The sequence below is a fragment of the Podarcis liolepis genome (assembly GCF_965112155.1).
Source record: "Podarcis liolepis genome assembly, chromosome: 15".
Taxonomy (NCBI): Eukaryota; Metazoa; Chordata; class Lepidosauria; order Squamata; family Lacertidae; genus Podarcis; species Podarcis liolepis.
Genome location: NC_139566.1, coordinates 11451808 through 11472427, shown reverse-complemented (window position 1 = coordinate 11472427; position 20620 = coordinate 11451808). Strand labels below are relative to the sequence as shown.

At 47.0% G+C, this 20620-nt stretch overlaps 1 protein-coding gene across 2 annotated transcripts; it reads right to left on the bottom strand.

Moving 5' to 3' along the window:
- Positions 1–1478: 1478 nt before the first annotated feature.
- Positions 1479–20572, bottom strand: DAP3 (death associated protein 3). Of its 2 annotated transcripts, none has more exons than XM_083477631.1 (14): positions 20424–20572; positions 17866–17937; positions 16753–16802; positions 15412–15534; positions 11172–11273; positions 10790–10898; positions 9846–9938; positions 8235–8365; positions 5878–5958; positions 4875–5033; positions 4679–4738; positions 3188–3277; positions 2583–2700; positions 1479–1660 (listed from the first exon to the last, which is right to left on the bottom strand). In XM_083477631.1, the coding sequence occupies exons 3-14, from the start codon at positions 16792–16794 to the stop codon at positions 1575–1577; spliced, it is 1194 nt and encodes a 397-aa protein (XP_083333757.1). In that variant the 5' UTR covers positions 16795–16802; positions 17866–17937; positions 20424–20572; the 3' UTR covers positions 1479–1574. The 2 variants fall into 2 exon arrangements, with proteins under 2 accessions (XP_083333757.1, XP_083333758.1); XM_083477632.1 differs by having other exon boundaries at positions 20419–20557.
- Positions 20573–20620: the final 48 nt, after the last annotated feature.

Below are 20620 nucleotides of genomic sequence, written 5' to 3'. Positions count from 1 at the left end.
ATAAGAATTTTTTTAAAAAACTCTGATCCTAACGGAGCCTGCCACCCGCTGATCTCAATGACTGAGCTATTCCTCCATCTCTTTAGCTAATTTGCAGCTTGCAAATGAAAAGATATGGCACAAAAGGAAAACAAGGAGAGGAGGGAAGAGGAAAACATACAAAATGCGGGGACAAATTATTTTTATTTAGATGATTTACATACCACTATTTGCATAAGCCACACAGCCAGACTGAATGGACACAATTCACAGAGAAGACTCAAGTAAGAATACTTTCAGCAGAGGCAATGGAGCAGCTTCTCATCTAGCTACTGCAGCCTCATGGAATGGCAGCTAAAATATGACTGTTGCAACAAGGAAGGGAGCTTGTCTCTCAGCAAAGCAGATGGCATGGTCCAGCTTACCATCCTACCCTCTGTAGTAGCTGCTTGGAAAGACACTGTAATAATGAGAACACTGGCCAACAGCTGGTCTCCATTTTTACAGTACACCCCAAAAAACCCAGTGATGCCCCTCTTATTTTTTCTGTCTCTACAATTTTACAAAGTAAGGGCAAAATGTGATAATTTAAACACCTGGAAATTGCTTTTTTGATTTTTCTCTTTTGAGTTTGAGACCAGAAGTAAGAACTCCTGTTAGAAAACAACAGAAATCCAGGATTTTTGGAAGCTGTGATTGGACAGCAAGGCTATCAGAGACCATGCTCTTCCTAACTCAGGTTGAAAAACAATGCTAAGTTATTTTTAAAAAAATAGTCTGAATCTCTTACCGCCGTCCTTTGTCTTATGTTCCTGTGGCTGAGTGAGGTTCTTATAAGAACTCTCAATGTAGCATACACTGTGGATAGTGCAGGTAAAAGATGGCAATGTTGCAAGGCGGCCACGCTTCTAAATTTTTTTTAATACAGGGGTACCTCGGGTTACATACGCTTCAGGTTAGACTTCGCAAACTCAGAAATAGTGCTTCAGGTTAAGAACTTTGCTTCATGATGAGAACAGAAATCGTGCTTTGGCGGCGCGGTAGCAGCAGGTGGCCCCATTAGCTAAAGTGGTGCTTCAGGTTACTTAACCCGAGGTACCACTTAAAATGGATTTTACACAAAACAAGGTCTGAGTTAAGAAGAGCATGGTCTCCCATATTTGGTGCTCTGGGTTTCTGTATTGCCCCATCAAACTTAATGCTACAATCCTGAACTGATCCACTTTTCCGTCTTATGAGCAGCTTCATTCCAACTGAGAGAAAAACCCATCTCCGCTTAACCAAACTTTCACTCTACCATCATGATGGTAACCAAACTACCATCATCCTTGACCACTTGCCATGCTAGCTGAGGCTGATGGGAGCTGGAGTCTAAGACCCATGGGAGGGCCACAGGTTCCCCAACCCCTGTCATATCGCTGCAGCAAGAAATACCCCCTCTCCCCCTTTCCTAACTTTCCTATACATGTGTACACAGAGAGACCATGCTAAAACAAAAGTGGCTTTCTGTTTGGTTTTTTATTGAACAGGAAGGAGTTCCTTGCGCTGTGATTCCAATGTTTTGGGGGTTGGGGGTGGGGAGGAGGGACACAATGTCACAAGAAGGAGCTGATTTGGTCAAGCAGTCCAGGGTTCTGCCCACTGAGAAAGCGAAGCTCCTTGCGGCCTTCATCTGTGCTGGCTGGTGCGGCAGTGTGAAGAGAGTTTGATTTCAAAGGCAAAAGAAGAAGGGGAGGGGAATGGAGAGAGTTTATGTCAGAACGGTTGCAGCTTGTTATGTACACACAACCAAGAAAGCAGGACATGCAGAAACAACACTTCCAGTTCTGTTGCCTCATCTCCCCCCCCCCGCCCCATTATCTAGTTAGAACAATCTCCCCCCCCCCCAATGAGGGAAACATTCCCTTCATGGCCTAGGACCCTCGTACCGACGGGACTGCCTCTCCCGGTCTGCCCCATGGAGACCCTCAAGGTCCATAAATAGCAACATCCTAGTGGTCCCGGGCCCTAAGGAAGTTAGATTAGCTTCAACCAGAGCCAGGGCCTTTTCAACGCTGGCTCCGGCCTGGTGGAATGCTCTGTCACAGAGACTAGGGCCCTGTGGGACTTGACACCTTTCCACAGGGCCTGCAAGAGAGAGTTGTTCCGCCTGGCCTTTGGCTTGGAGCCAATTTGATTCCCTCCCCCTCTTTCTTTTTTCTTTTCCTTTCTCCTCCTGCGATGAGGCTACATTTTAATATTTTAATGTTTCAATATTTTAATGTTGTATTTTAATTTTGTTTTTAAGTTGTATTCATTCAACTTATTTTTATTATTGCTTGTTAGCCACCCTGAGCCCGGCCTTGGCTGGGGAGGGCAGGGTATAAATAAAAATTTATTATTTATTCTTCTTCTTCTTCTTCTTCTTCTTCTTCTTCTTCTTCTTCTTCTTCTTCTCTGCAACCTTTTGGGATCCGCATGCTGGTGGCAGGTTGGACCAGAGGCAAAGGTGGGCAGAACAAGGAATGTAAATTGCACCTCTGCCAAAGAAATCCAGGATCGTTTCCACACAACCTGCTCTCTACCCTCCCATCCTTCGCTCAGCTCTCCCTTCCGTGACTCACCTTTTTCATGCTGAAGCCACTTGCGCTCCAGGTAGTACTGGTAGCAGCTCTCAAACTCCCGGTCATTGTAGTTGAGAACATGGATGGGGATGAAGGGGTCCAGGACATCAAAACCCTCCTGGGGTGGGGGCAAAAGGGGCAGAAGAGGAAGAGCAAATGGTTAATCATATGAGATCTGACAGTTTCCCTCCGCTTATCCAAGAGTCTTGGGGGCATGGCGGGGTGGTGAGTTTGGGGAGAATCCCTTCAAATCAAAATGAGGCAGATTACAGAATTGCATAGCAATAAAAGGTCCTAAGCATGGGGTGGGGGGGGACATGTAGGCCTCTGGATGCTGCTGGACTTCAGCTCCCATCACCCCTGACCATTGGCCATACTGGCAGAGGCTCATGGGAAGTGGAGTCCAACAGCACCTAGAGGGCCCCACAGGGTCTTCATCCCTGTTCTAGACGCTGTATGGAATGTAAAAAGCACTACAGCTTCTGCTTTGAAGCTGTAGATTATTAGGCTAAGGAACCCGTGCCCCTCCAGGTGTGGCTGGACTCCCATCAGCCCCCACCAGCACGACCAACTCAGTACTGGCAGCATCCCAGGGCCAGACTCACCTTTCCTAGCAATTCTTGGGGCCTGTAAGCTTTGCGGGGTTGGAACAGAGCGCCTGTCTGGCTGAGGGTTGTCACGATGGCTCCACCAGTCTTTATAAAAAAGAAACCACACAAAGAGAAAAAAAACAGCACATCAGAAGAGGCAATCCTGTTCTCCTCTGGGGAGGGGAGAGACTTTCTGTTAGCCATCAGGCAATGGCTTTCTCCACCTCCCTTACCCCACCCCACCCTCCAGCCCGAGGAGCCTTCATGAGGGAGCTGCTTCCAGAGGAAGAACTGTGAGGGGAGAGAGACTCTGTTTGCCATCATGAGCTGGTTGGTTTCACCTGTGCGGCCCCACCTAAACCCTGGGAGCCTTCAGAACAGAGTTACAAGTATTATTTGCATGGGTCTTTTAATGAACTAAATAGAGTGGAAGATTTCGAGTCATGGGGAGAGTGTATGAATACAACACTGCTTAGTTTATTTTTTGGCTGCTAGTTTATTAATGCTGTTAATGTCGTTTTACACATTACAAACGCTGCAGCACTTGCTGCATCCTACATGACTTTTGTTGCCATTTTGCTGTTAGCTTATTTTTTCAGTTGTTAATAGAGTTTTTTATAGGTTATAATTGTTCTACTGATGATCTGTTAATTATTCTGTATGATTTATGTTGTGTTTGTTCTTGCTATTCATTGTTTGTAAGCTTCTTTGCGAATTCCGTGAACGAAAAGTGGCATAGAAATGTGATAAGAGATCAAACCAACCAACCACCTACTCATGCGAAGTATTCCTTCTGGGAAAGTTTCCTTTACATCAGTGGCTGCATGGAGGCAAGGATCCCACTGTGGGTTACTCAGCTTCGTGACAGAAGCAGCATTGGAGATGTGGAACGTGTGTGACCCTCTAGATCAGGGACGGGGAACCTGTGGCCCTCCAGATGTTGCTGGACTACAGCTCCCATCATCCCTGACCCCTGGCTGCGCTGCCTGGGGCTGATGGGTCCTGTAGTTCAAGAATCTTGTTGAGATGCAACTCCCATATATGTGGTCATTAGCCATACATATCCAACTTAGGTTGGATGGATTTCCTCTAAGTACCAGTGACACTGTATTCAACGCCATAAAACCAGCCCCAAGTGTTCACACAGAGCTGCTCGTCAACTGGAATTGTCTCTGTGACAACAAAATGACTCATAAGTGGATATGTGGTAGGCAAGCAATGGGCAAGATGCAGTGCTCTGTATCTCCAGACATCTGCCTGGCCCTAGTGACCGCTACCCCACTTCCATAACCAGCTCCTAACCTGGGGACAGACAACGGCACAAATCTGGTTGGTGAGCTGGAGGTTCCCCATGCCTGGCTTAAGCAAACCATGGTTTAGCATTACATGCAAACCACAGCCCTGCCTATGTAGCTTGGCTGGTCTGGGAGCATCTCCCAAACAGATTTATCAAGTCATTGGATTTCTACTGGGAAAAGAACGGAGCTCCAGCCTCCTCCTCCTCACCCAGTCATTAGTCACCATCTTCTTCAGGTTGTGGACCAGCGTCAGCTCCTCTGGGGAGACCTAAGGGCAAAACAGAGAATTGGGCAGAAAACCCAATAGTATCTTTCAGCTTTCCCCTTTCTCCCATGTTTTAGGAGACTGGCTATGAGGCAGCCTCCCCCACCCCTGCCGCTCCTCCACAGCTTAGATGCCATACATTGCTCTTGTCTTGTTTCTTCAGCGTTGTGCTTCCCCAAAGGGCGTTGACCCCATCCACCGCCACTAGCAGCCTGAAGGACCCCTCTGGGCATTGCTGTTTCAGCTCTTTGAAGACCACCCCTACTACATCGCTGGAGTTTTTCACCCGAGTTAAACCCTAAAAAGTGGGGAGGGAGAGAAAGAGATGTGAGATCCTGGGGGTTGCAGCCCATCATGATAACAACAACAACAACAACAACAACAACATTTATACCCCACCCATCTGGCTGGGTTTCCCCACCCACTCTGGGCGGCTTCCAACAAAAGATTAAAAATACATGAAAACATCAGTCATTAAAAACTTCCCTAAACAGGGCTGCCTTTGGATGTCTTCTAAACGTCAGATATTTGTTAATTTCCTTGATGGGAGTGCATTCCACAGGGCGGGTGCCACTACCGAGAAGGCCCTCTGCCTGCTTCCCTGTAGCTTCACTTCTCGCAGTGACTTCTGACTGAGTGAGGATTTGAACCTTGATCTCCCAGGCCCTAGTCGGACACTCTACACCACACCGCCTAGCAGCTGTGACTGCCATACCCACCCACCCACCCCCAGTTCTACCCCCTCTCCAGCTTCCTTGCTCACAGACAACGGACTAGATTGGGTGTGAGACAGGAACCTCTCTCAGCCTGAGGGCCGCATTCCCTTCTGGGGACAGGTGGGTGGGGTCAGAGGCAAAAGTGGGTGGAGCCAGGAATGTTAATTTCTGGTAATTTCCTCACACATCCCTCCCTATCCACCACTGGGGCATTGGGGAACCTCAAGGATGCATTCTAGGCAGGCAAAAGCGCTTGAGGGGGCAAAGCCTGGAGACAGCAGGTGTGGCCAGATGCAGACACCTGGAAGGCCCTCATTTGGCTCCTGGGGGACGGAGGTTTCCCCACCCTTGTTATTAGACTATGCTTCCTCCCCACACCCTAGCCCCACTCCCCAGCGATCTAGGGCGGAGCATCCGTTTCCTCACCTGCTCCACCACTTCTATTAGGGGCCGGCCTTCCTCGGTGCTGTCTCGTTTGCCCCACATATACTTCTGCTGCGTTTTGATCTGCAGTGTGCAAAGGTGACATAGGTTAAGAAGGGAATTTCGCTCCCACGAAAGGCAGCAATGGTAGCCACTAAATTGGAAGGCTTAAAAAATGGATTAGACAAATTCACAGAGGATAGTCTTTAACAATAACACCACCGTATTTTTCACTCTATAAGACGCACTTTTCCCCCTTCAAAAATTAAGGGGAACTGTATGTGCGTCTTATGGAGCGAATGCAGGCTCCTTGGCTTCAGCGATAGCAACGCGAAGCCTCCGAAGCGCAGAGGGAGAGCTTCGGAGGCTTCGCCTTGCTTTCGCTGAAGCCGCCTGAAACCCCCGGAGCGCAGCAGGAACTCCCGCTGCGCTCCGGAGGCTTCAGGCAGCTATCCACAAGCCTTCTGAGCACAGTAGGAGTTCCTGCTGCACTTCGAAGGCTTGCGGATAGCCGCCTGGAGAGCGTGAGGGGTCAGTGCACACTGATCCCTCTTGCTCTCCAGGCTTCGCTTCGCTTAAGAGGCGATGCACAGTTTTCCCTCTCTGCACAGCGCCCCTTCAGCGAAGCGGGAGGAGAAATGGAAGGGGCTCCGTTTCTCCTACCACTTCGCTGAAGGGGCGCTGAGCAGAGAGGGGGAGATTTTTCCCCCTGTTCTCCCCCTCCGGTGCGTCCTATAGAGCGAAAAATACGGTAATTTATTATTTATCCCCAGCCACTCTGGGCAGCTTCCAGCAAAATATTAAAAATACAATTCATCAAATATTAAAAACTTCCCTAAACAGGGCTGCCTTTAGATGTCTTCTAAACATCAGATAGTTGTTTATTTCATTGACATCTGGTGGGAGGGCGTTCCACAGGGCGGGTGCCACTACCAAGAAGGCCCTCTGCCTGCTTCCCTGTAACTTTGCTTCTCACAGGGAGGGAACTGCCAGACGGCCCTCGACGCTGGACCTCAGTGTCCGTTAATAATAATAATAATAATAATAATAATAATAATAATACACCTAAAGTGTCAAAAGCCAGGGTAGAGAGGTGTTTTTAGCGTTCATGGGAAGCTATACAATGAAGGTGCCATTGTATAATAAGGCTCTCAATGGCTACTAGTCCTGCTGGCTATGTTCCACTTGCAGTGCTGTGCCTTTGAATACCAGCTGCTGGGAACCCCAAGTGGGAACCCCATTGCTGTTGCAATGGGTTCCTACCTGTAGACTTCCCACTGGGGCTTCTGGTTATCTGCTGCGAGGACAGGAAGCTGGACTGGATGGGCCTTTAGTCAGATCCAGCAGGCTCTTATAGGATTAGACAAATTCATGGATGATAAGGCTATTGTGGCTACAAGCCAATAAACCTTAACACTTCCTGGGGTTACCCTGAGATTCCGCTTGCTCAGATTAAAGAGCTGCTTTTGCAAGCCGCGGTCGTCTGGTTCAAGATTCTTACTCGGATTGTCTTCACTGCCGTGGTAAACAGTGAAACTCAATAGGCTACATACAGTGGTACCTCAGGTTACAAACACTTTGGGTTACAAACTCCGCTAACCCGGAGGTAGTACCTCAGGTTGCGAACTTTGCCCCAGGATGAGAACAGAAATCACGTGCCAACGGCATGGCAGCAGCAGGAGGCCCCATTAGTGAAAGCACGCCTCAGGTTAAGAACGGTTTCGGGTTAAGAACGGACCTCTGGAACGAATTAAGTTCATAACCTGAGGTACCACTGTACTCATATCCGCCAGATAACAAGGACTACCGTATTTTTTTCTCTATAAGACGCACCAGACCACAAGACACACCTAGTTTTTGGAGTAAAATATTCTGAATCTCAGAAGCCAGAACAGCAAGAGGGATCGCTGCGCAGTGAAAGCAGCAATGCCTCTTGTTGTTCTGGCTTCTGGGATAGCTGCGCAGCCTGCATTCGCTCCATAAGATGCACGCACATTCCCCCTTACTTTTTAGGAGGGAAAAAGTTGAGTCTTATAGAGCAAAAAATATGGTATATCCTGTTTGGACACCCGCTATATTGTGACACAAGATAACAACATTTTTTCTAGGACAGGCATGCAAGTGCGCAGGATCCTGACTCCTGCCCACCACATGCAGATGGAGGCTTTTGCGTGTGGGTAAGAAAGAGATTTTTTATTCAGCCAAGTAATGGTACAGGCTTGGCTGCAGACACAGAGTGCAGGAGCCACAATTCAGGAGCTCAGGAGTTAATTAAGACATTCAGAACTGGACAGAAGCAACAACCTAGCCAACCCCTTAATACGCCCCTGCCGACTGCACCAGCCAGCATTGCCACTGACCTCTTTCAATAGGCGCTCGTTGGTGATTTTGAAGTTCTTCAGCCAAGTCGTGGCTTCCAGAGGCTGGTCTAGGCGGTCCTTGTTGTAGGAAGAGGGAAGCAGTTCTTTGCAATTCTTTACCCAGAGGTGAGCTGTAGTGTGAAGAGGAAGAGGCAGGGCCATGGGCAGCAAGCTTGTGCTATACTCATTTTACAGTCCAAACAAAAGCACTGGCTTCACAGCTTCAGCCAGGAACCTTAAGGCAGGGATGGGGGAACCTGGTGGCTCCTTCAGGGGTAATACTGGACTACAACTCCCATCACCCTTGATCATTGGCCATGTTGGCTGGGGCTGATGGGAGATGGAGACCAACAACAGTGTGAGGGCCAGAGGCTCCCCATTCCTGTTTTATTTTTATTTTTAAGTTTTATTTCATTTAGATATAAGAAATGCAACAGTTACATAAAATGAGAGTCAGAATAAAACAGCGGTACATGCTCAAATAAATGCCTCTGAATATACTGACAAAGTTGAGTCAAAGAATATACATCATAATTAATTACAGATGTGAAATGAACTATAATAATAATAATAACGTATATACTTAGATTGTTGATCATTATTTTCCTTCAATGACCATTTATTTTATGGGGCTTTATAGGAATTTATAAGGAGAAAAGGAAAAATTAAAATATATGCTTCATTCACACCAAATTGTGCTATAAACCATGGGCACTGTTCTGCCATATGCCTCATTATTCATATAATTAATAAAGTTACACCAAATTGTGTTTCTTTTAATTTTTCTGCCCACAATGCTGTTTGCCAAATCGCACCATATACCACTGATCCATGGTAAATAATTGCAATGGTTTCCATGTCCTGGGAATGGTTGTTCTTGCAGCGGCTAACAGATGAGTTATGACCCATCCCTATTTTTATACAACTGTAGCTGCATCTAATAAATGCTCCCTGATGGGTTGGGATATGTGTGTCAGACAGGGGCGGAAAGGCAGGAAGTCTCTCCCAGCCCTTACCGGAGATGCCGGGGATTGAACCTGCGACCTTCTGTGTGCAAAGCAGATGCTCTGCCCCTGAGCTATGGCCCTCACCGTCAAGATAAAGTGACAGTCCAGTCCTCATGGTTCTGGGTGAAGGGCTGATTTAACAAGGAAGCTGCATTCTGCCACTGGGTCCATCTAGCTCAGCATTACCTACACTGACTGGCAGCAGCTCTCTGGGGTTCCAGGCAGGGGATACTCCCAACCCCACCTGGAGATGCCACTGGGGACTTAACCTGGGACATTCAGCATGCAAAGCAGTTGTTTCCCCACTGAGCAGCAGCTCTTCCCCTTACAATCTGAACCAAAAAGCCCCCTTTCAAAATATTTATACGCTGCCATTTGTGCCTCACAGCAGGCCGTCCCTGGCAACCGGTGACAAAAGGACAACTTTAAGAACACTCATTAGAAAAGCGTGGGGTTGGAATCAAGGCAGGTGGGATGGAGAGAGGCACTGGGGAACACACAAATGCTAAGTGTGATGCAGCTTCAACGATGCTTGTTAGAGACTCTGGCTGTAGGCCAGGATACAGACCGGCAGGCACAAAGAAGAAGACCCCTCGGTCCTTACCATCTGGAATGTGCAGGATGAGCCAGTCCTGCCTCGAACAGTAATGGATGGCGTGGCAGAGGGCCATGGTCTTCCCCGTGGTCTTTTCGCCGTCTTCAAATAAAAGCTGCTAAGGAGAACAGGTGTATCCACACACACACCCTAATACCCGCCACTGCTTTGTGACTCAAGTAAGAATTAAGGGTTGCCCTGTTGGGCAATGAATGACCGAAGGTACAAACAGCAACACAAACACAAGTCGAGAAGGGATTTTACCTTTAAAAACAACAACAGGGTGGGGTATCACAGGCCCAAGGGTCAAATGCAGCCCTCCAGATGTCTCTGTCTGGCCTGTGGGATTCTCCTCGGACCACCCCCCCTCCACCTAGGCCACACGCCTCACAAGCCCCGCTTCCCACTGTCCTTTGAATGTTTATGCATGGCAAAATGTCTGTGAATTCTGATCACACTTCTTTGCTTTGCCAGGACGGAAGACAAAGGGGTTTGAGAGGGTATGTAGAAAGCAGGCTACAGTACGTAGGTAAAATTTACATTTGTTGCTCCGCCCACTACAAGCATGCGGCTCCTGGAAGGTTGTCCAGGCAGGAATGCGGCCCCTGGGATGAAAAGCTTCACGCTCCTAATTCTTAGGGAAGTTTCTAGTCCTCATGAATGAAGGTGGAGACTGGGTAAATGTGCAAAGGAGACACAAAGCGAGGGAGATTAGGGTCCAAATCCTTGGCTGCGTCTTTCCCCAAATGCCTAGGTCTCCCCCTTGCCAACCAAGGCCGCTTGAGCCTCTTTTCCCTGACGGTCTTCTCATCCCTGTTTTCTCTTGCTTAAATGAATTGATCAGGCACTCTGCTCACACTCTGTTTCATGAGGACAAGAACTTGCCTGTTACCAGAATGCCTAACTGCAGGGTGGTCTCAGGAGAACGAGTGCTGCCCGGATTCATAGGATACAGATGACATATCGAATGGCTGGATGAGCAAAGTTGGTTCGTTTTAAGCAGCCGAGGAGTTCGAGAGCGGGTTCCCTCACCATGAAACAGGCCTCGCCAAAGGTTTTAATCTGTCGCGAACAAAACAACAACAACAATGAAGCAGTGAGATGTCTCACTGTGTTTTTGTATTTTGTTGGAAGCTGCCCAGAGTGGCTGGGGCAACGGGTGGAGTACAAGTAAGAAAATTATTTATTATTATTGCTGAGACAGAGGAGAGCTGCGTACAGCTTCATTCAGGCAGAGAAAGAGGACTTTAATTCAGACGGGGACCCAATATTTTTGTCCCATCCCGCCTTGCAGCTCTCCCCTCCACCTTTAGGCCTGCAAGGAAGACACATCACCTGTAACTTGAAGCGTGCTGGGAGTCCGTGAGGAAACACCTTCTTCACCTCCTGGAGGGGGAGCGTGTAATATTGTCCCACGTGCTCTTCCGCGTGATTGGCCTGCAGTATTAGGAGGGTGGGGGAAAGCACACACAATGCATCAAACAACCAAGTGCGACTGTAGCTCTGTGGGTACAGCGCCTGCTTTGCATGCCGAAGGTGCCAGGTTCAATCAAAGGCATCTTCTGGGAGGGATGGGAAAGATTCCCTCCTGCATGAATTTTTGGGACAGCTGCTGCCAGGCAAGGTAGACGATTATGATTATCCCTCAGTAGAAGGCAGCTCCCTATGTTCCCATGACCCTGCTCTTTCTCTGGCCCACTTTGGAGGGTGACAGAAGCTCCCAGGTGCAATCACCAGCTTCTCCCCTGACTGAAACCCCAGAAAGCCCTTGCCAGTCACTGTGTAGACCAGGGGTCAGCAACCTTTTTCAGCCATGGGCCGGTTCACTGTCCCTCAGACTTCGTGGGGGGCCGGACTGTATTTTGAAAATATATATAAAAATTCCTATGCCCCACAAATAACCCAGAGATGCATTTTAAATAGAAGGACACATTCAACTCATGTAAAAACATTCTGACTCCTGGATCATCCGCAGGCTGGATTGAGAAGGCGATTGGGCCGGATCCGGGCCCCGGGCCTTAGGTTGCCTACCCCTGGTATAGACAATCTTGAGCTAAAGGATCTAAGGCTCCAACACGGTCTGATGGCAGCTTCCTGTGGAAGTGACTGGGGGTTGGCATGTCAAGATGCCAACACACGGGAACGGCTTCTTTGCTGGATTTTGAACAGCAGGTGCTCCAAATCGATGGGTGGGGAAGCTATTTCGGCACCAGGGCCACATTTCTTCGTGTTTCACCTGGCCCATTTGCAGAGGCAGAGGAAAAAGCTTGGTCCCGGGCCTCAAAGATTCCAAAAAAAAGCTGAGCCCCAAGTCAGAAAAGCTATGACCGCTTATATCTCACTTTGCAAACATTGTGAAATTTCTTTTTGCTTCTGCTCATAGTGGGGTGGCGTCACAGTTACTGTATGCAGCACGGTACAGTATAAATAGCTAAATGGAGCCTCCAGGTCCAGGGGATGGGATTGAATAAGAGAAAAGGGCTGTTGCCTTTCGAGTTCTGATACTTGGATTCCCAGAAGCCATCAAGGATGGGGAACCCGAAGTCCCTCTAAGACTCTCAAGACGCTCTGGGCACACCTCACATCAGCCCTGTTTGTACCCTCCTTTGGTGTTCTTGCCTGGCTGGAATGTGTCCTTATACCCTGGACATGCCTCTTCCATGCTTGGCTAGAGGAGTGTGTGTCTCTCTGTGTGTGTAGAAACCAGCCCACTGAACAACAGTAATAAAATAAATAAATCACACCCATTGCTCCACCCACTTTTGCCTCTGGCCCCACCTACCATTGGAATGTGGCCCCCAGAAAGTTGCCCAGAAGGGAATATGGCCCCTGGGCTGGAACAAAAAGGGCTCCCCCATCCCTGTTTTAAATGAACGCCTGAAGATTCTCCAAAGGCGAAATTCCACAGGGAATACCCACATGCAAAACCCCACGCCAAAGCAGAATTCCCTGAGTTCTTCGGAACCTTGCAGTTTAAGCAATCGGGTGCTGAACTGGGAATGCAGGTGGGTGGTGGGCGGGAAGGACGACAGGAGGTGTTGGAGGAAGGTGACATTCTTGAGTCTGCTTTCAGCTTCTGGTGCCTGAGCCCAGATTGTATATGTTGCCGTTGAACAAATAAGCCCAGAGGCCAGTTGCCTGGCAACAGCCACCCAGACTTGAGAGGGCAAAGGCAATCCCTTTGCCATCTGGGCATTTTCGGCACCGATGCTCGGCGGTGGGGGGGGGGGGACTGTCACGTGACGGGGTCCGCCTGCCTGTTGCCGTTTCCATGGAGACCCCAGAAGAATCGGCAGTCAAAAGGCTCCCAGCGGGCACAGTAAAGCACCTCCGGAGGCCGATTTACCCAAACAATTTTTTGTGCCGCTGGCAGGGGGCGGGAAAGGAGAAACCGAGGCAGGTTTGAGCTTGTGAAAAAGGAAGGAGCCCCCACCCCAGCAGCCTCCTGAGTTATTTTACTTGAAATTTTTGTTTAAATGTTGATTGGTCTCTTTTTTTGCTGTTGCTGCTGCAATGACACAAGCGATAGCCTGTTAGGTTGGGCATTTGTCTGTTATTAGAACACACAGCCCACCGTTCTTTTTCATCTGCATTAAAAAAAAAACACCAACATTACAGCTTAGCAGCTGCAATGCTAGCACAGCTATTTCTGCTATCGAACGCTGCTGATGATTAGCTTTCTTATGCACCCTTTGACACATGGCCCCAGGGAATAATAATAATAATAATAATAATAATAATAATAATAATAGCTTTTTTACCCACTCTTCACCTAAAAGTCACAGGGAAGAAGAGTGACAACAGCTTGTTTATGCACCCTTCCCAGGGTGGGTTACAGCAATGCAAAAATACTATCTTAAAAATCAGTTAAAACGATTTACATCAGAAAATTAGGGCAGGTGTTAAATATGTACATATAAGTTGTGCATATGAAGTGGTGTTTTGTATAGAGAGGTATCATATTTGTGCCCAACACTGATCAATCAGGTGGGGATTCTTAGCTGACATTCAAAGTTGCCTTGTAAGAAGACTTGCAAAGCAGAATTATATGCAGTCAATCGATCGGTTGACAATGATGGTTAACAAATGGGAATCCTTTAAATGGTTTCCTAGGCAAACATTATTTCACAGCAAATGATACGTTACATAGTAATTAAAACTGGAGTTCATTATTATTGCAATAACGACATGCAGGGTGAGCTCTAGCACAGGAATGGAAAGTCTGCAGCCCGCATGGAGAACGGCCGGGAATGATGGGAGCTGTAGTCCAACAACACCTGGAAGTCTTGACGGGCTCCCCTTCCCTGCTCTAGAAGTCAGGAAATCCCAAGGGTTTCAAGGTTGGGGAATTGCCCAGCAGTGCCCCCAAAGCCACTGTCTTTCTCTATGAATATCTAATGAACATATATGAACATCTGCTTAGATCACCAGTGGCTCTCCATGAAGTCAAGCAGTGAAGGGTCTTTCTCATTAGCCATTTAACCATCCCTGTGTAGCACTGCCATGGGCCCCAGGAATGTGCTTAACTTGCACTGGAATCTGGCCTTTTAGTGCTGCAGGCCCAGCCCTCTGGAATAACTGACCAAGCAAAACCAGACAGGTGTCTAATGTCATGATGCTTAGGCGTCTACTGAAGATATATTTTTATTCAAGGTGGCTTCCCTCAATGCATGGCCCAGTCACTTATGGAATTGATCACAAATTTGTAGATATGGACTTCCTGGGTTTTTAGAGTTTTAGATGAATGGTTTGGGGCTGTGAGTTTTATCCCACTTTCATCTTGTACTCCACTTAAATGGCCACTGCCCATGATTTCTATCTGTTAAATAAATAAAAGAGTAATAGATTGACCAGAGATGCCAGGGACTGAACCTGGGACTTTCTCCAATCCAAAGAAGATGCTCTGTTGCCAGTCAGTGTAAACAACACTGAGCTAGAGGGACAAATGGTCTGATTTAGTATAAGACAGCTTCCTTTGTTCTGAATTTACCAGAGTACAAAAGCATTTAACTAGTCTGCTAAAAGGCAAGTAGCCTGCATTTCTATGCTCACAGCAGAGGAGGGTCTTCAGTAAGCTAAAAAAAAAAAAAAAAAGCATTCTATGAAGCGGGTGGGAAGAAAGATGCAAAGTTCTGTTGCTTCTCTGCCATCCCACTCACCCACCTGCATAGAGTTCCTTGTCACCTGCAGCCACCAGGCAAGTTGTTAAACACAAGGCTGGGCTAGAAGCACAAAGCAACATACTGAGTCAGACCATTGGTCTATGTAGCTCAGCAATGTCTACAAAGATTGGCAGTAGCTTTCCAAGGTTTCAGATGGGGATAATTCCCTGGCCTGCCTGGAGATGCTGGGAATTGAACCTGGCACCTTCTGCATGCAAAGCAGATGCTCTACCACTGAGCTACAACCCTTCCCCAGGTTGTACTTGATCCTTCAAGCAGTATGGTCCTGCCTCTCTCACCAAGTTCACATGCATCACCAAGACCACCACCACCACTCTCATTCTGTCTGCAGCCACCTTAAGACAGCTGCTTAGAACTCTCATATTTCTACCACCTTCCTGACAACAACTCACCGGGTCGTTCTCGCTGGTGCGGAAGATTGCTCTGGGCTTTTCTGGTGCAAAGTGGGGATCCTGGATAGCAGCAGTGCTTTGCCAGTTCCTGGGACTGGCTTGTAAAAAACAGTCATGTTCCAGCTAGGGAAAGAAAGAGCACCGTATATATGGCAAAACATTGTACAGTGGTGCCCCGCAAGACGAATGCCTCGCAAGACGGAAAACTCGCTAGACGAAATTCGCAAAACGAATTTCCTATGGGCTTGCTTCGCAAGACGACAGTGTCTTGCGAGTTCCTGCTGGTTTCTTCCCCTTCCCCCCCTTTTTCTAAGCCGCTAAGCCGCTTATCAGCTGATCCCATCAGCAGATAAGCCACTAAAAGCCGCTAATAGTGCTAATCCGTCAATGGGCTTGCTTCGCAAGACGAAAAAAGCACTAGACGAAGAGAATCACAGAACGGATTCTTTTCGTCTTGCGAGGCACCACTGTAGTCTCCTCCGGCAGAGGATGACAGCCTCCAAGAGAGTGGCTTCTTAACCTGAAGAGTATTTGAGGCCACTTTTGTTGTGGCGGGATCTGCTGGGCCTGTCTTTTATTTGTATAGATGTGTGTGGGGTTTTTTAGGTTCTGATTTATTTCTTGTTTAAGCAAGCGGTGCAGAGATTGGGTGCGCTCAGGAGTTCCTGATTGAAACTTTAGAACACATTCCTGATTCTTTCCTTTGAAGTTGGGTCACCTGATTTGAGGGGATTAACAACCAGGCATGTCTGCCCACTGGCCCAAATAGCCTGGGGGTGGGGCAGCTCAACATTATATACAAGTGGTATATAAATAAGATTAAGGAGGGCTTTCTCCTCATAGTCCCTCTTATTAAACTGAGAGATGTCAGGAACTGAATCTGGGACCTTTCCCATGGAGACCAGGAAACCCTGCAGGTGAACAATGTAGCTAAGGCATAATGAATAGCAACCTCAGCTAAGAATCACCAAATACAAGCCAGGAAGTCATGTCACACATGGGAGGAGAAGTAGCCCTTGCCCAAGATCCACCGCCAGCAAAGGCTGAGATTCTGGACAGCTTTCCAAAGGCAACCCCCACACCTAAGAAGCCATAGGGTGAAACTGAGGCTGCCAAAGCCCATAAGGTGGAGCTGTTTCCACAGAATCTCCATTCTTCTATTAGCTATTTGAATTATGCAGAAACGCATTAGGTCAGGAAAGTGAGATTTCCTGTTTTTCCAGATGGGAGGAAAGAAAGGCTAAAAGAACTGCAGAAATTTGATTCAGTTCCAGCTAGATATATATCCCAGGAGCTACATTTGTTCTGCCCTCACAGAAGGGGACGTGTGGGTGGGCTCACCTTGTATCCCCGACAAACGAGTCTCCTCAGATTCCTCAGCATTATTGCCCCTGGCAATGAAAAACAGCAGAGCTTATTCAGAACAGAAAGCTGTTATGCATTTATTAAATTACTTGCATCTTAACTTTCTGAAAATTCAAGGTAGCTCTCTAAGAACATCCATTAAGAGCACATAACCGCCTTGCTGAAGTGGACCAAAGACCTATTTATCTTTCCAACAGAAGGCAGGCAATGGCAAACCAATGTGGTGCCCTGACCACTGTCCATGCTGGCTGGGGCTGATGGGAATTGTAGTATTTAAAAAGTCTGAATGTCAGCCTGCAATATTCTTTGTTGTTCTACCTGGTGTTAGTTTAGTAACTATTCCACATCCTTTTAGGGCAGGGATGAGGAGTCTGTGGTCCTCCAGATCATGTTGGACTCCAGCTGCCATCAGTCCTAGCCAGCAGGGCCAAGGGTTAGAGGTGATGGGAATGGCAGTCCAACAACAACTGGAGGGCCACAGGTTCCACATTCCTGTTTTAGAGAATACAATTTTTTGTCTTCCAGGCAGGAAAAAACAAATAGCAAGGTGAATGCATCCTAACCAAGAATTCTTGAGGTCATTGAAAAACATAAAACTGAAAAAATAAGGCATTCTCAGTAAAAATATGGAAATCTTCTTTGCATGCAATAATTTATTTCATAAAATTTATATACCGCTTGATTGTAAAAAAAGAAAACCTCAAATATTCTTAGGGGATAATTCCCATTGAACTTAGTTGGACTTGTGTAGGACTGAATTGCTTGAGATGCTATTTCATTAATTTTTTAAAAAGCTAGCAGCCATCACCACATCTCATGCAGTGTGTTCCATTAGTTAATTATACGTCCCACAAGCTTCTTGGTGTATAAGGAGTTTTTAGTTAGTAGCCCACAAAGTGAGCAGAAAGTAAACCAAAGCATTTTTGGAGATACCCAAGTCATACTTGCAAGCAGACCCAATGAAATTAATCAACAGGCAAGTCCATTGGTTTAAATGAGTCTACTCTATGTGCAACTAACACAGGATATCAGAATTTGCTTCTCAGATAAGCCAAATTGTAATGGATAGCCTCAAATCAGAATACCAACCTTCCAATGAGCAGCAGAGTCTGAAAAAGCTTTCATTGACTCTTTGGTATAGCTTTCTCTTCAGGACTCTTCCTGTGTTGGAGAAAAACAACAAAAATAATTAGTTGGACACAAGGTCAGATTTCCCAAAAGTATCTTTGACCATATGCAGCACACATACTCCCCACCCAATACAGGAAAACAGGTTTGTCACTTTGAACAGGAATGGTATGAAGCTTAATTCCTCACAGTTTGACTTTGTAAAGTGGGTTCATGCTTATGGACATTTTATCCTACAAATCAATTGGGTTTTGAGAAGATACAGGTATTGACTTTAATAATCCCAGCATTTAGTAGGGCAGCAGCACGTAATGCTTTCTGATGAAACTCAGAGGTTAGCCAAGTAATGGAGAACCTGTAGGTCTCCATGTTTGTTTGCTTGTTTATTAAATTTCATCCAAGGATCACCCAAGGTTTACAATCTAGAAACAGGTAACCTCCCATCCATCTGGTCTAGGGAACCCACCCACTCTCCCCATCACAACAACCCCACGGAGGTAGGTTGGTCCACGAGAGAGCAACTAGCCCAAGGTCACCCACAGGGAGTCTCAAGGGCTTCTTTGTTTGGATGTGCATGAAGAAAGAAAGGAAATTATGAGCTAAGCAGGAGAAGAAGGAAAAAGCTTCTCAGTCCTGCTCCCTTGCCTCAGAGGACATCAGTGGGAACTGTTGCCTGGCAACTGTTAACTGTCAGAAAGGGAAGACTTGCCCCCATCACAGGCCTATAGAGGACATAGTGGGAGCATAGACGCTCAAGATGTTACAGAGCTTTCCATACTTTCCATGTTGGTGACACACTTTTTGGACATGCATCATTTCGTGACACAGTAATTAAGTTTTACTAGCAAACCGTAGGTTAAACTAACACATTTGCAGCCCCCGGAGGAGGGCGGGGAGCATTTGCACGACACACCTACACACTGCAGCCAACACCCTAACGTGTCACAACACAGTTTAGAAAGGTCTGTGTTAACTGTGGTTGAGAGTCAGGGGTAAAACAAGTGTTCTGAGCCCTTGGTTGGCAGTTCTATCACAGACAGAAGGGTGTTCCTCATTGTAAAGCCTACGCATGAATACATGGTTCTTCTGAATGTCCTCCTTTCCAGAAAAAGGTGTGGTTCTTCTCTTGGAGGCAGCCATTTGAAGCTAGCCTGGTCTTCTATAGAGTGGCAACGCCATTGTTGAGTGTTTTCAGCTCACAGTCAATGCTGGCTATCTTCTGTGAGTCATTGACCTGCAACAGGTTGGTGGATAAGCCAGGACATATGGCCCTGATGTCCCACCTTGCTAGGTGCAAGAAGATTTGTTTATTTTCTTGTAGTGTTTGCATTTTACACCAATCAGGCTGAGCTTATAAATTGTAAGTGAGTTCTCCAGGGTGCAAGCCTGAGTAGTGTGTATGGAGATCCTGGGTTGCTCAGACAACAAGACCCCTCACTCGGCTTCGCTGATGTGGTCTTTTGGCACCAGCTTGGCTGCAGGAGTTTCAGGAATGGGGCATGCAAAACACCATTACCATCCAACCACAAACACCATCCAACCACCTTAGGGACTCCACTAGTTCCAGCCCAACTCCCTTCTTCGAAGAACCCCTAATGGGCTCTGCTTCCTAGGCAGACGCCAGAGAGCAGCAATAAAAAGGAAGCAGAGGGGTAAATGCTACCTGAATGATGGTGGCAAACTAAGACCACCAATCCATATCTATACCCAATATTAGACATTGGGTTGAATCAAACTAAGTTATACCCAGAAAAGGCCCATCAAAAATTAATGGACCTATGATAGCCATGCCCATTAATTTCAGCAGGTTTACTCAGATACAATATACTAACCCATTTTTTCTTAAATTAAAAAATTGTCCAGTAGCACCTTGGAGACCAACTGCATGCATACTTCTTCAGATACACAAGTGTGCATGCACACGAAAGCTTATACCCAGAACAAACTTAGTTGGTTTCTAAGGTGCTACTGGACAATTTTTTTTTATTTTTTCCCACTGCATCAGACCAACATAGCTACCTACCTAAACCAATTTTGGTTGTTATATTATTGTATGTTGTGAAATGAATGAGTCAGTGTGATGGAGTAGTTGAAGTGCTGGACTAGGACCTAGGCGACCAGTTAAAATCCCCTTCTCCCCAGCTCAGTCTTGAAGCTCCCTGAGTGACCTTGGGCCAGTCATTGCCTCCCAGCCTTACCTACCTCACAGGGTTGTTATGGGGATGAAGTGTGAAGAGGAACTATAAACACTACCTTGAGCTCTTTTGAGGAAAAGGTGGGATATAAATGCAATAATTAAACAATAGCAAAATAACACTCCGTTTTGGGACCCTCCCTGGGCTACGAAGCGGGATACCAGCCTTGTAAATAAACATGAAGAGAAGCGACTCCGGATTAGAGAAATTGAAAAAAATTAAGGAAACCGGGGGTGGGGAGAGAAGCCGATCTCCCCAGAAGAGTACGCAGCTGGCAACTTTATCACCACAGACGAGAGAACCTCAGAAATGAACCCACCTCACCTCAACACGTTACAGACTTTTTCCCTCCACGGGCGCCGCCATGTTTATATATCTCTCACCGCACATATACGCCTGCGCGAAGGCTCGAGACTCAGCTCCCTAACATACGAGTGCCCTGAAGGGACACACTTCCTCCAGAAAGCAGGCCGACTAAACCCGCGCGCGTATTGGCAGTCTGGCGTGCCGTTGTGATTGGC

Coding starts and splice junctions, on each gene's coding strand:
- DAP3 (XM_083477631.1), bottom strand. CDS start 16,794: ATGCTGAGGAATCTGAGGAGACTCGTTTGTCGGGGATACAAG. Junction 9,939..10,789: donor AGCCATTCGATATGTCATCT/GTATCCTATGAA, acceptor TTTTATTTGAAG/ACGGCGAAAAGACCACGGGG. Junction 1,661..2,582: donor GTGGCTTCAGCATGAAAAAG/GTGAGTCACGGA, acceptor CTGCCGCACCAG/CCAGCACAGATGAAGGCCGC.